Below are 14,290 nucleotides of genomic sequence, written 5' to 3'. Positions count from 1 at the left end.
GTAAAGAATCAAATATCAGAAGTATCATATTGGTGACCACCGACCTCAGAAATCACATAAAACAGCACTCGACATACACTCTTTCAAATGAAGGTGCCAGAGCAGCTCTTCAGAGCGATGCCATAGGGCAGGGGTAGGCAATGTCAGTCCTGGAGAGCCGCAGTGGTTGCAGGTTTTTGTTCCAACCCAGTTTCTTAATGAGCAATCAATTATTGCTGATGAAACACTTATTGCTTAAGTGATAGTTTGATGCTTCATTTTAGTGGTCTCGCTTGTTAAGTCTCCCCGCCCTTAATTGCTTATTTCAATCTTAAACAGCTGCATTCAGTGTGTTAATGGCTCCTTATTTAGTAATAAGATGTAAAAGACAAAGCAGCCAGAAGTTCTCCATCTAGATCTTGATTGCTCATTAAGAAACTGGGTTGGAACAAAAACCTGCAACCACTGCGGCTCTCCAGGACTGACGTTGCCTACCCCTGCCATAGGGGAACCATTTAAGGTTCCAAAAAAGTCTCATCCACATAAAGGTTCCAGAGAGAGTCTGCATTTATTAAGATGTGTAACAGGCTTCATACGGTCTTCTTCTTCTTCTTTCGGCTCCTCCCGTTAAGGGTTGCCACTATATTAGATAGATATGAAAGGCACTATATAATATAAATAGATATGAAAGGCATTACATAATATAAATAGATATGAAAGGCATTATATAATATAGATAGATATGAAAGGTACTATATTACAGATAGATATATAGTGGATGTGGAAGTGGATGACCCCAGAAGGTGGAAGTGACATCACATTTTAGATCTGAGCACCCAACATACTGGAGCCCCCCAAAAGCCTGACAAGCCTTTATCTTTAAATGGCACCAGAGGATGACAGTGAGGTGATTGCCTCATATGTTTATGCACGTGTGCCGTCGTGTGCCTGTTGCTTTATTTTTGTTTGGATTAAACAAGGTAGGCCCGGTTGGCACACCAACTTTTCTTGGTCACATACAATACAATGCAATTTATTTTTGTGTAGCCCAAAATCACACAAGAAGTGCCGCAATGGGCTTTAACAGGCCCTGCTTCTTGACAGCCCCCCAGCCTTGACTGTGTAAGAAGGGAAAAAAATGGAAGAAACCTCAGGAAAGGCGGTTCAAAGAGAGACCCCTTTCCAGGTAGGATGGGCGTGCAGTGGGTGTCAAAAAGAAGGGGGTCAATACAATACAATACACAGAACAGAACAAATCCCCAATTCAGTATAAAAAATAAAAAATACACAGGCCATGTTCTGCCTTTGTCCCTCACCTCCCACCAGACATAGGTGGGACCAGAAGAGCTCAAATCAGGCTGCTCTGTCACTCCATCATGCTAGAGAACTTCTGTTAAAAGCAGTCATTCTTCCGTGTTGTCATCTTCTCCTACTTCTGAATCAGTATTAGTCAATGGGGTCTTGATGTTATGAGAGCTCCTGTCCGTGCTTTTCCAGACCCAATAGAGTTCAATTTGAAAACAAGCCAGTGGAGATCCTGGTGCATTTACTGTATGGACCGGTGGTCCAACTTGCTGTACTCATCAGATGATGTGACTCACTAAATTAAGTTGCGGTCCCAGCCCTCTTTCACGCTGTGATGTCTGAGTGTTGTGTGCACAGCATTAAACAGACGCTTCTGCCAAAGTGCAGCCGGTTTGGCATGTTATATGTCAGCTTTTCACTCAGATTCTTAACTCCCTGCTTTTGACAGAGGATGTTATCATCCGATATGGTGTTTCAGTTCAGTCATGTGGTAATGTCATATAACACAAGGCCACATTTTGCATTTTGTCACAAAATTCAATGCAATAACTTTTTGTCTCCAGTTGAATGGCCATGCAAGACCCTGCGGAGCCCCTGTATTGAGGGGCTGTGTGGAGGACGTGGTCTGCTACTCATGATGCCCTAAATCTAATTCTAGAAGGTACAAGGAAGTTCCACCATGGAGGTCAACTTTTTTGGTAGAAAAGTGTGAGCTATACTTTATAAATGTGTCTCTCCTTTAGCAGTTTTTATTATCCATATGTGCCAGGATTGCATGAAGTGCAAAGGGTATGGAATCCTCTACGGAGTGGCTACTACAAACTACAAATTGGAGGTGATCATGACCATCTGGAATACTTCTCATGTTTCATTCTTTTAATAAAATACACATAAAACACAAGTGAAATAACTGAGTACCTGTGGCGCCAGCTCTCCATTGGCAATGATTTGTGCAATAAGTTCCCATTTTCTATCACTGGTGGCGTGTTGAAGCAGCTGATTGCGAAGGATTTCGCCCACTGAAATGCAAGTGTAGCCATAACGCTGTGCCATCTTACTGGACTGGGTGCCTTTACCACTGCCAGGACCACCTGAAGAGCATTAGAGGCACAGACTATACATGAAATGGACATTCAATTGGAAACAATGCAAAAACTTAACTGGTTTGAAAGAAACATCAAAGATACTCATATAAATCTCCACGGTTCATATTTAACATTTTCAAATCAACATTAACACCTCACAAATGTTTCAATATTGTGTCGTGTTTAATCATTTATGAGCACTAAGATTACAGTTTAAGATGTTTCAGTACAATCTGTACTAAGAAACAATAAAACAAGTTTTACATTTTCCTACTTGCCATTAAACTTTCAAAAAAGATAAACATCTAGAAAGGTCAGGATCAACGTTTTATTATTAGTGATTTATAAAAAAAAAATGCAGAATCTTAATAGGCACACTGATCGACAAGGTAAACCAACAGGACATTTAAACTCAATATTTACAATATAATGATGGATAGGTATGAAAGGCAGTATATAATAGATAGATATGAAAGGCACTATATAATAGATAGATATGAAAGGCACTATATAATAGAAAGATAGATATGAAAGGCACTATATAATAGATAGATACAGTAGATACATAGAGATGAAAGGCGCTATATAATAGATATGAAAGGCACTATATAATAGATAGATACAGTAGATAAATAGATAGAGATGAAAGGCACCATATAATAGATAGATAGAGATGAAAGGCACTATATTATAGATAGATAGATAGATAGATAGATAGATAGATAGATAGATAGATAGATAGATAGATAGAGATGAAAGGCACTATATAATAGATATGAAAGGCACTATATAATAGATAGATAGATAGATAGATAGATAGATAGATAGATAGATAGATAGATAGAGATGAAAGGCACCATATAATAGATAGACAGAGATGAAAGGCACTATATAATAGAAAGATAAATATGAAAGGCACTATATAATAGATAGATACAGTAGATACATAGATAGAGATGAAAGGCACCATATAATAGATAGATAGATAGAGATGAAAGGCACTATATAATAGATAGATATGAAAGGCACCATATAATAGATAGATAGATAGATAGATAGATAGATAGATAGATAGATAGATAGATATGAAAGGCACTATATAATAGATATGAAAGGCACTATATAATAGATACAGTAGATAAATAGATAGAGATGAAAGGCACCATATAATAGATAGACAGAGATGAAAGGCACTATATAATAGAAAGATAAATATGAAAGGCACTATATAATAGATAGATACAGTAGATACATGGATAGAGATGAAAGGCACCATATAATAGATAGAGATGAAAGGCACTATATAATAGATAGATAGATAGATAGATAGATAGATAGATAGATAGATAGATAGATAGATAGATAGATAGATAGATAGATAGATAGGAAAGGCACTATATGATAGATAGATAGATAGATAGATAGATAGATAGATAGATAGATAGATAGATAGATAGATAGATAGATAGATAGATAGATAGATGGGAAAGGTACTATATGATTGATAGATAGATAGATAGATAGATAGATAGATAGATAGATAGATAGATAGATTGATAGATAGATAGATAGATAGATAGATAGATAGATGGGAAAGGTACTATATGATTGATAGATAGATAGATATGAAAAGGCACTATATAATAGATAATAGTACTTCTTTTGGTATAGTTGGCAGGATAACAGACAGACAGACAGACAGATAAGATGTCAAAGACATTAAATGACATAGAAAAGGTGTTGTTGGTTCTACATGGGTACACCTGATCATTTCTCCAGAATTTTTTGAGTCTGAAGTGCGTTGGCCATTGCTTGACTTGCCATGGAATCGCCCAGTTACAACTTAAACAATTCAGACTTGTGATTAAAGTGCACATTACAGACTTTGATTTAAGGAGAACTGCAGACATTTCAGTCTCACCATGTAGAACTGACAACACCTTTGCTATGTCCATCATTTAGTGTCTTTGACATCTCATCTATCTGTCTGTCTATCTATCTATCTGTTATCCTGCCAACTATACCAAACTACTATTATCTATCAATTATATTGTCCCTTTCATATTTATCTGTCCATCTCTCTCTCTCTCTCTAGCTATAACATGGGTACATCTGCTATCTGTTTCAGAATTGTGCAAGACCAAAGTGCGTGGGATTCCTGGAAGATCGGTTGATTTGACATAGAATAACCCAATAGTAAACTGTGGAGCAAAGAAGTGGTAAATGAAGGAAAAATATGTCTTTGTCCCACACATCATGGAGGGCACTGTTGAGGTATCTGCTTGAAAGTATCAATGGAGAGTCTCACCAACGACAAAGATAATGTGTGGCCGTGGCTTGGTGGGGTCGAAGACATCATACTCCTGAATTAATCCCGACGTTTCTTTCATGTCGGAATCACTTTCAATTGAAAACTGAGTCTGGATTGGAGGAAGTCGCTCATAACGGCGATAAGGGCCTGGTCCAACATCTGTACAGAAAATTAAAAGAAAAAAGGGTAATAAATAAATATGAACTTTAAAAAGAAATGCTGAAGAAATGAACAGTTCATTCCTATATTTATGTACTCAAAGTGAGAAGACCTAAAGTGCAATTTCTATGAGAAAAATAAAAATATCCTTATAAATTCAAAATACTGCTGTAACAGAAATAGCCTACCAATTACAACTCACGTTTTGACACAACGGGACTTTATGTCTACATCCTGGACTGCTAAACTAACCAAACTTGTATGCTGATGTGACAATTGACCCAAGAAATGACTTCATTCTCACTTTGTGAAAGAGAACTCGTTAATATTGTGCTCCTTACCCAAAGTTAAAGGACTGACTCGGCCGTCAAGTCAGGAGACCCCCCTCACATTTTTCTATACTGAGTGCAGAACTTTATCGTCCGACTCTTATTTGTCTCTAAGTATGTACTTCAAATTAAAGTTGCCATACCTTACTTTTAGTTTTTATTGTTTTTACTTTAATAACTGAGCCCACCATGTAAAAAAGGAAATACCGTATATACTCAAGCCACACGTTGTTTTGCAAATACAATAATGTTTGGACACAGCAATGGCAGGTCTAATAAAGTCATCATACAAAAAGTTTTTAGACAACTGTTATAAAACACAGATAACTTCTTATATGGATGTACCATATATACTCGTGTTTTAAGTTCTCCCGTGGATAAGTCGGGGCTTAATTTTCCGCTATTTTATAATGTTGGTCGTATAAGTCGAATTTAGAAAAAACTCACACTATTGGTCCAAGAGATTATGATATGCTAACGCCCACCTGAGAGAGTAACCACGGAGCACACGGCCTTTTTTTTTCTATGTATTGTGCCCATGTGACAACACGGTAATACCTGAACTATTCCAAAGTGACGTTTGCACTGATTTGTGTTTTTTGTATCTCACACCCTCATACACCTTTATCGTAAGAGCATCCCTTATCTACGATGGAGCATTCGATCAGAAGAAAATATGAAGCTGGTTTTAAATTAAAAGTCACTGAAGTGGCGAAAGAAATTGGTAACTGCACTGCAATAAAAGTCGATGCGTCTGAGAAACTGATGCGAGATTGGAGAAGGCAAGAAGATATATTTAAGTGTTGTATTTTTGAACGGGTGTATAAGTCAGGGTCTGATTTTACGATTGATTTTTCAGGACCCGACTTATACGCGAGTAAATACGGTAGTATAGCATCCTAATGATGCCTTTGAGTTCACTGCCTTGAAGGCATTCCTAGAGTTAGTCAATAAGTAGAATCGACTTATTTAATTTACGACGTGTGTGTTTTGGCCGTTGGACAAGAGAATGTTGTACTTTTTAACAGTCTGCACCGGATAACACGCACCGTGTCGAACTTTGTGTCTTTCATTTATGAAGCTATTTTCCATATTCATCGTATTTATGTCTTTCCCACATTTTATAAATGCAATGCCTGGGTATTGATCTGTTTTTAAGTCAAGCCAAAAAAAAAAAAGTACCGTTTTTCAGAGTTTCTGTTAGCAGTAGAAAAATAAAGTACCCCTAATTAATATTAAATTAATTAATTAAATCGACACAGGTGGCGCAGTGGTAGTGCTGCTGCTTTGCAGTAAGGAGACTGTGGAAGATTGTGGGTTCGTTTCCCGGTTCCTCCCTGTGTGGATAGCGCTTTGAGTACTGAGAAAAGCGCTATATAAATGTAATGAATTATTATTATTATTATTATTATTATTATTGGCGGCACTGTGGCGAGTTCGCTTCCCGGGTCCTCCCTGCGTGGAGTTTGCATGTTCTCCCCGTGTCTGCGTGGGTTTCCTCCAGACGCTCCGGTTTCCTCCCACAGTCCAAAGACATGCTGGTTAGGTGGATTGGCGATTCTAAATTGGCCCTAGTGTGTGCTTGGTGTGTGGGTGTGTTTGTGTGTGTCCTGCGGTGGGTTGGCACCCTACCCGGGATTGGTTCCTGCCTTGTGCCCTGTGTTGGCTGGGATTGGCTCCAGCAGACCCCCGTGACCCTGTGTTCGGATTCAGTGGGTTGGATAATGGATGGATGGATGGATTATTATTATTAAATTCAGAAGGGGATGTAGTGCAATACACCGCATTGCAGCATACAGTGGCACGAAAAAATTGGACCTCCATTGTGCAAAACAGACAAACACAGGACAAGTGCAAGAACTATACTGTACTACAATGGAGTAATACATAATAGGTAAGTAAATAGATAGTAAAAATTTGAAATAGATAGTAATAAATAACTAGTTAATAACTAAAAACAGTAAAACAATAGTGTACTGCATAGAAATTTGGTACCAGGGCCACAGAACATTAAGCACAGTGTAAGTGCAGGCCAGTGGAGGAGTAGGGAGAGGGGGGACAATCGTGTTTGGGCCTGGTATGGAACAAACAGGCCTAGTCGGAGTACACCCTGAAATGCCAAGACCACACACGTGGTTTTATAATTGGTAGGTAGATAATCTCAGAGTTTATGGGCCCAACAGCTAAAGATTTTTGCCTCCTTTAGTAGTTTTATTTATCCTGGGAGGCCAGCATAGTATAAGATTCCACTTCATGCTCTAAAAAAATCAGGAATAATAAGGCGGCAGGCAGTGTGGCATAAGAGTTAAAACTTTGGACTTTGAACTTCATCCACCTGAAGCTAATCATGTTCAGGCTTGGATGGGAGGCCATCTAGATAAAAGCTTGGGTTGGTGCTGGAAGAGGTGTGGATGAGGCCAGCAGGGGGCACTAATCCTGCAGTCTGTGCGTGGATCACGATGTGCCAGTGCAGTGATGGGGACACCGAGTTGTAAAAATGGTGCCGTCACTCCTATAAAACTGAGATCCTGATTCTCTGTGATTAACAAAGACCCCTGGGTAGCCTCCATAAAAGAGCAGGGGCGTTTCCTGATGTCCTGGCTAAATTACCCATTACAGGTTCGTCAATTTCTGGCCCCCTAATCATCCCCTGCCTTCAACTGGCTAACTCTCTCTCACCACTTATATATATATTCACGGCATTCGTAGTCTGTGTCACAATCTGATTATTTGGGTGGTTACCTACCAGGTAACGCTTGTGGTTGGCCAGCAAGCCTGCTAACATCCGCCACGGTGCCCTCAGTTGTGAGAAGCAGATCATAGAATGGTTGAAATAGTTTACTGTCAAATAATGCAAAGAGTACGCGACACGTGTTTCGCCCTCATTCTGGGCTCATCAGGCATACACACTCTAATGCACTCCCTCTCGGGAATATATAATAATTTATTATTATTATTATTAATACAATCAGGATATTGGTTCAAATACCGCTACTGACACTAAGTGACCCTGAGTAACTCCATTCATCTGACTGTCATCCAAAGTGGAAAAAACAAAGGAAACGCAACCAATTATATCTCAAATAGTGTAAGTGACCCTGGATAAAAGACTAATGCTGCATGTCGGGAGACTTTCACTGGCCTCTGTGCTTCACTTCATGAAATCCTAAAGCACCTAAACTAGAGTGCTAGCCAGCAGTCCATTCTGCTTAAAATGAATGAAGAAAAGAGCTTCTGAGGATCCTGCAAATCAAAACATTTCTAAGATGGAGAAAGTCGGTTTTAGAAAATGAGTTGAAGTGATGTGTGAGGAGTGTGCAGTTGCAGTTTTGCAGTCGCTTGCTCCTTGGCTGTTGTTTCTTTTTCTTCCGTTTTGTTCCTTCTGTTTTTCACTTTGTGATTTTTTTTTCTACTGGATATGTTCTTGTTTTCTTTCCTGTTATATCTTTTTGCTTTTTTTAGTAGTATTTTCTTGTTTATTGATTGTCTTGTACTTTTCCTTTTACCATACCTTTTGCTTTTGTCATTTTTTTCTTGTTACGTTACTTAGTCTTTATATGTTAAACTACAGGAAGCAGGCTGACCTGACCCTACAGCTGTGGCTGCTGGTGACCCATAAAAAGGCCTTGAGCTACCCCTCATCATAATGTGCAAACAATTCATTAATAACGTATGCATAACCCTTCTCATTACTGATGTGGCTGATGCCTTTAGCTATGATAACTTAAAAGAACAGAAAACATCAGAATTGTGGACTCAGAGAGCACTCGGACCCTTTCAGTTTCTTCACAATGTACTGCTAAGGTGTACATTTAATTTAAAATGGATAAGCTAGAACACGGCATTTGATTTCAGATTCAATGGTGGAAACCACTTGTGATAGATAGATAGATAGATAGATAGATAGATAGATAGATAGATAGATAGATAGATAGATAGATAGATAGATATGAAAGGCACTATATAACTTATAAACAGATAGATATGAAAGGCACTATATAACTTATAGATATATAGTGCCTTTCATATCTATCCATCTATAAGTTATATAGTGCCTTTCATATCTATCTAACTTATAGATAGATAGATATGAAAGGCACTATATGATAGATAGATAGATAGATAGATAGATAGATAGATAGATAGATAGATAGATAGATAGATAGATAGATAGATATGAAAGGCACTATATAACTTATAGATATATAGTGCCTTTCATATCTATCCATCTATAAGTTATATAGTGCCTTTCATATCTATCTAACTTATAGATAGATAGATGCCTTTCATATCTATCTATCTATCTATCTATCTATCTAACTTATAGATAGATAGATATGAAAGGCACTATATGATAGACAGACAGATAGATAGATAGATAGATGCTCAGGTGGCAAATACACATGGAAAGAGACTGGAAGCTACCTGCCTACAAAATGGTCTGAGCATTACATGCAATCCGAAGAATGAGTACGCTGGCATCCTGGCTGGTTTAGATGGAGGAAGATTACCCAGCTGGGTGGCCAGTCTGAAGGAAGGACAGAGGGATTATTCAAGATAAATACTCCCCAAAACTGCTTGGTGGCAACAACCTGGGAGGAAGGTACACCAATGGGCACCCACAGGGCAGGCTGGGAGTTGTAGTGCTGTAGAGCAACACCTTTTGGGGTCCCTGGTTTCCACCAGGGGATGCTGCTAGGAGCCGTGCTCCATAGTTTTTGGCACTGATATACTCCCAGGTCCAAGATAAAAGCAAACACCCTTCCACATCCGGGTTGATTAAAAAACTTGTACAACAGGGAATACCAATGCCAGCAGCTCCCTCTGGAATGGGAACACAGCTGGGCTGCCCCACAGGACTACAATTCCCATTATGCCTTGCAGGTACCTATGTGGGAGTCCTGGTCTGCCATTTCTAGCGTATTGGGGAAGCCGATGCTCCCCCTGTTCCTTAATTACATTGGCCTCCTGGCTGGGTAATGAATCATGCCCATGCCTGTCATCCCTTATAAACACACATACATTTGGTAGATTCAGATTGTCACAGCTGAGTTTTAGTGTAAAAACGACAGTAATGCATTATTATACATTATACAGTAAATTATTAATAATATTTTATGGCTATTTGTGCTGTAAGGGGCAACACTGTTTACTTTTGAAGAATTTTTTCCCTTTATCCATGACTATTTCCGACATTTGTAATGGTTATCTATGTCTTTATCATGGTTAAACAGTGATAATGAATAAAGGGGTAGTAACGTAGGACTTGTCTCTGTTAGCTAAGTTTCCATCTTGCATGTAGTAAAAGCAGCGTATTGATGAACGGGTAAATTTGCAGCGCAGCTGATTACAAAAGCAAACATGCTATCAACAATCTCTAGGAGTCCCAATGCCAAATCCCTCCATGTAAATTGTTGTGGTTTAAGCATAGCATGAATAATGGTTGCGTTGTACCGGTGCAGCTGACAGCACCAGCCGAGCCTTAACGTGTCGCCCACAGTGGTATTACATTCTGAGTGGCTTTTCTTCTTAGTTGATGGTTCCTGGTGGGTACTGGCACACCCAGCTAATCACCCAAGGAGGAGTCAGGGCAGGATTTCCTCTCAAAGGCTACCCAAGCTAAACAGTTTTTAACCCTTCTCTTCCTGCTGTAGTGTCACATACTGTATACTGGCAGCCAATAGCAGAACTAGAAGTTAGGAGTTTGTATGTTCTCCCCGTGTCTGCGTGAGTTTCCTAAAATTGTCCCTAGGGGGTTTGTTTCCTGCCTTGCTGGGATTGGCTCCAGCAGACCCCCATGACCCTGTAGTTAGGATATAGGGTTGGAAAATGGATGCTAGATGGTATGGCGTCTTGACCGGGATAGAAACTGGTTCCTCTGCCAGGAAGGGTAGCCACAATGGAAGGACAAGGATGGTGTTCACTCTCACCTGAAGGAAATCACAGCTCCCTTGTTGGAGAGAATCGGTCAGGATGAGGAAGGTCTGCACAACACCCTGCAACATCTTGAAAACCCAAAGACATAGGCAAGGATCCAATATGTGGACTTCTGCTCTGCATTCGACACAATAATCCACTCGAAACCCACCCAGCTCTCTGTCCCTGTATCCACTTGTCCATGGATCAACAACCTCTGGGGAAACTGGGGAACCTCTCATCTAACTACTGTACGATCAACACGGGAGCCCCCCAGGGATGTGCGCTCTTCCCACTGCTCTTCTCCCTCTACACTAATGAGTGCACCTCTGAGGACCCCTCTGTCAAACTTATCAAATATGCGGACAACACAAACATCACTGGGCTCATCGGTGACGAGTCTTCACACAGACAGGAGGTTGAGCAGTAGGCCCTTTGGTGTGGTCGGAACAACCTGGAGCTAAACACTCTCAAAACCGTGGAGATGACAGGTGACTTTAGTTTAGGTCCCACAGTATTATGTCCCCTCTCCATACTTGCAGCCATGGCCAAAAGTTTTGAGAATGACCCAAGTGTTGGTTTTCACCAGCTTTGCTGCTTCAGTGTTTTTAGATCTTTTCGTCAGATGTTTCTATGGTGTACTGAAGTAGAATTTCAAGCATTTCATGAGCTTCAAAGGCTTTTATTGACAAGGACATGAAGTTTATGTAAAGAGTCCATATTTGCAATGTTGGCCCTTCTTTCTTTTTCAAGACCTCAGCAATTCACCCTGGCAGGTTGTCAATCAACTTCTGGGACAAACCCTGACTGATGGCAGCCCATTCTTGTATAATCAATGCTTGGAGTTTGTCAGAATTGGTGGGTTTTTATTTGCCCACCTGCCTCTTGTTCTTAATGGGGAGTTTCCTGGCCATGGACCCCAAATTTTGATATTTTGTTCCCCAAGCTACTTAGTTCTCACTTTTGCCTTATGGCCCGGTGCTCCATCATGTTGGATGGTTGGGAGAAGTTGCTCTCGGAGGATGTCTTGGTCTTCATTCAGGGCTGTGTTCTTAGGCAAAATTGTGAGTGAGCCCACTGCCTTGGCTGACATGAATGGTCTCAGGATGCTTTACTGTTGGCATGACACAGGACTGATGGTACAGCCACTCACCTTTTCTTTTTTCCGGATGCCCCAAACAATCAGAAAGGGGATTCATCAGAGACAATGACTTGACCCCAGAAGTCCAATCCCAGAATATCAGTCTGTCCCTGATGGCTTCTTTGCTGCCCTTCTTCACACCCACCAGGCCATCCTCCAAAAGTTTTCGCCTCACTCACACCTGGCTGCTGCCATTCCTGAGCAAGCTCTGCCCTGGTAGTGCCCGCAGCTGAATCAACTTTAGGAGACGGTCCTGACGCTTGCTGGACTTTCTTGGGCGCCCTGAAACCTTCTTCACCTCTCTATTCTGACTCAATCAGCATGACAGAGTGATCTCCAGCCTTGTCCTCGTCTCACCCGTGTTATATGAGAGGATCACTGAAATGACTACAGCAGGTCCTTTTGTGGCAGGGCTGACATGCAGTGGGTTTTTTGGAATGAAGTTCATTTTCATGGCTATGAGGGACTTTGCAATTCATTGCAATTCATCTGCTCACTCTTCAGAACATTCTGGAGTCAATGCAAATTGCCATCATAAAAACCGAGGCAGCAAACTTTGTGAAAATTCATATTTGTGTCATTATCAACATTGTAATTCTGTAGTGAAAGTTGTGGAAACCATCACGTTTCTGGGATACGTAACCTCCCGGGACTTGAAATGGGAGACCAAATGTAGTGCTCGAGTTGCAATGTTATATAAAATATTTTTTGAATGTTGTGAATATTAATGTGTAATTCAGGTTGGGTTGACTAAATATACTTATTTGACAATGGACCTTGCTGTAGGGTCCACCATAAAAAGGGAACGAGAGCGAATGGATTTCCTGTGACAATAGAGGAAGAGTTCAGCCTTCTATGGGAGCTGCTGATTCAGTTCAACACAGCAGTCACTGAGTTTGTTCTCAGCTCACCCATAACAGTGGGGTTCAGCTCAGTGACCAAACCTGACAAAAAAAAAAAAAAAACAGACTACAACGAAGAGTCAGGTCCGCCAAAAATATTACTGGTGCCAGTCTGCCCACTTTACAGATCATGAAACGGGCAAAGAAGATCATCACTGACCCCTAACGTCCGGGCCACAACCTTTGTGAACTTTGTCCATTGGCCACAGGAGCGGCCTTAGGGGTGTGCGGGGGCGGGCCTAGGGCTGACCAACCCCATGCAGGGCCACGTATATGTGTACTGTATAAATTTGTGAGCGAATTTAATAAAAATAATGTTAACAAACACCGGATTTTCTCATTACAGTATTCAGCTAAATTTTTGCAAGATAACATGTGGACTTTATCAAAATATAACTGGAGAATATAACTTGACAAATCCGCTCGAGCGGGACACGCAGACCTCAAAAGTGAGGCCTCCTTAGACTGGGGGCCTGGGGCAGTCTCCCCACTTGCCACCCCGAAACACCGCTCTTGATCGGCCAGGCGTAATAGATTATTATATAGATATACTGTGCATCTACTTTTTCCACATTTTGTTATGTTACAGCCTTATTCCAAAATGGATTAAATTCATTTTCTTCCTCAGAATTCTACACACAACACCCCATAATGACAACGTGAAAAAAGTTTACTTGAGATTTTTGCAAATTTATTAAAAATAAAAAAATTGAGAAATCCCATGTACATAAGTATTCACAGCCTTTGCTCAATACTTTGTCGATACACCTTTGGCAGCAATTACAGCCTCAAGTCTTTTTGAATATGATGCCACAAGCTTGGCACACCTATCCTTGGCCAGTTTCGCCCATTCCTCTTTGCAGCACCTCTCAAGCTCCATCAGGTTGGATGGGAAGCGTCGGTGCACAGCCATTTTAAGATCTCTCCAGAGATGTTCAATCAGATTCAAGTCTGGGCTCTGGCTGGGCCACTCAAGGACATTCACAGAGTTGTCCTGACGCCACTCCTTTGATATCTAGGCTGTGTGCTTAGGGTCGTTGTCCTGCTGAAAGATGAACCGTCGCCCCAGTCCGAGGTCAAGAGCGCTCTGGAGCAGGTTTTCATCCAGGATGTCTCTGTACATTGCTGCAGTCATCTTTCCCTTTATCCTGACTAGTCTCCCA

General features: G+C 40.6%; 1 protein-coding gene across 1 annotated transcript in view; it reads right to left on the bottom strand.

Annotated features, from left to right (window-relative positions):
- LOC114657342 (adenylate kinase isoenzyme 1) overlaps window positions 1-14,290 on the bottom strand; it is a 250,686-nt gene that overhangs the window by 135,302 nt on the left and 101,094 nt on the right. The window contains exons 3-4 of the mRNA XM_051931594.1: window positions 4,678-4,839; window positions 2,203-2,375 (exon numbers count right to left, since the gene is read on the bottom strand). Of these exons, the coding sequence (XP_051787554.1) occupies window positions 2,203-2,375; window positions 4,678-4,839 (335 nt within the window). The remainder of the gene's footprint in view (window positions 1-2,202; window positions 2,376-4,677; window positions 4,840-14,290) is intronic.

This window comes from Erpetoichthys calabaricus, chromosome 9 (assembly GCF_900747795.2).
Source record: "Erpetoichthys calabaricus chromosome 9, fErpCal1.3, whole genome shotgun sequence".
Taxonomy (NCBI): Eukaryota; Metazoa; Chordata; class Cladistia; order Polypteriformes; family Polypteridae; genus Erpetoichthys; species Erpetoichthys calabaricus.
The sequence above is the reverse complement of the archived record's forward strand: the minus strand, read 5'-3'. Positions and strand labels throughout refer to the sequence as shown.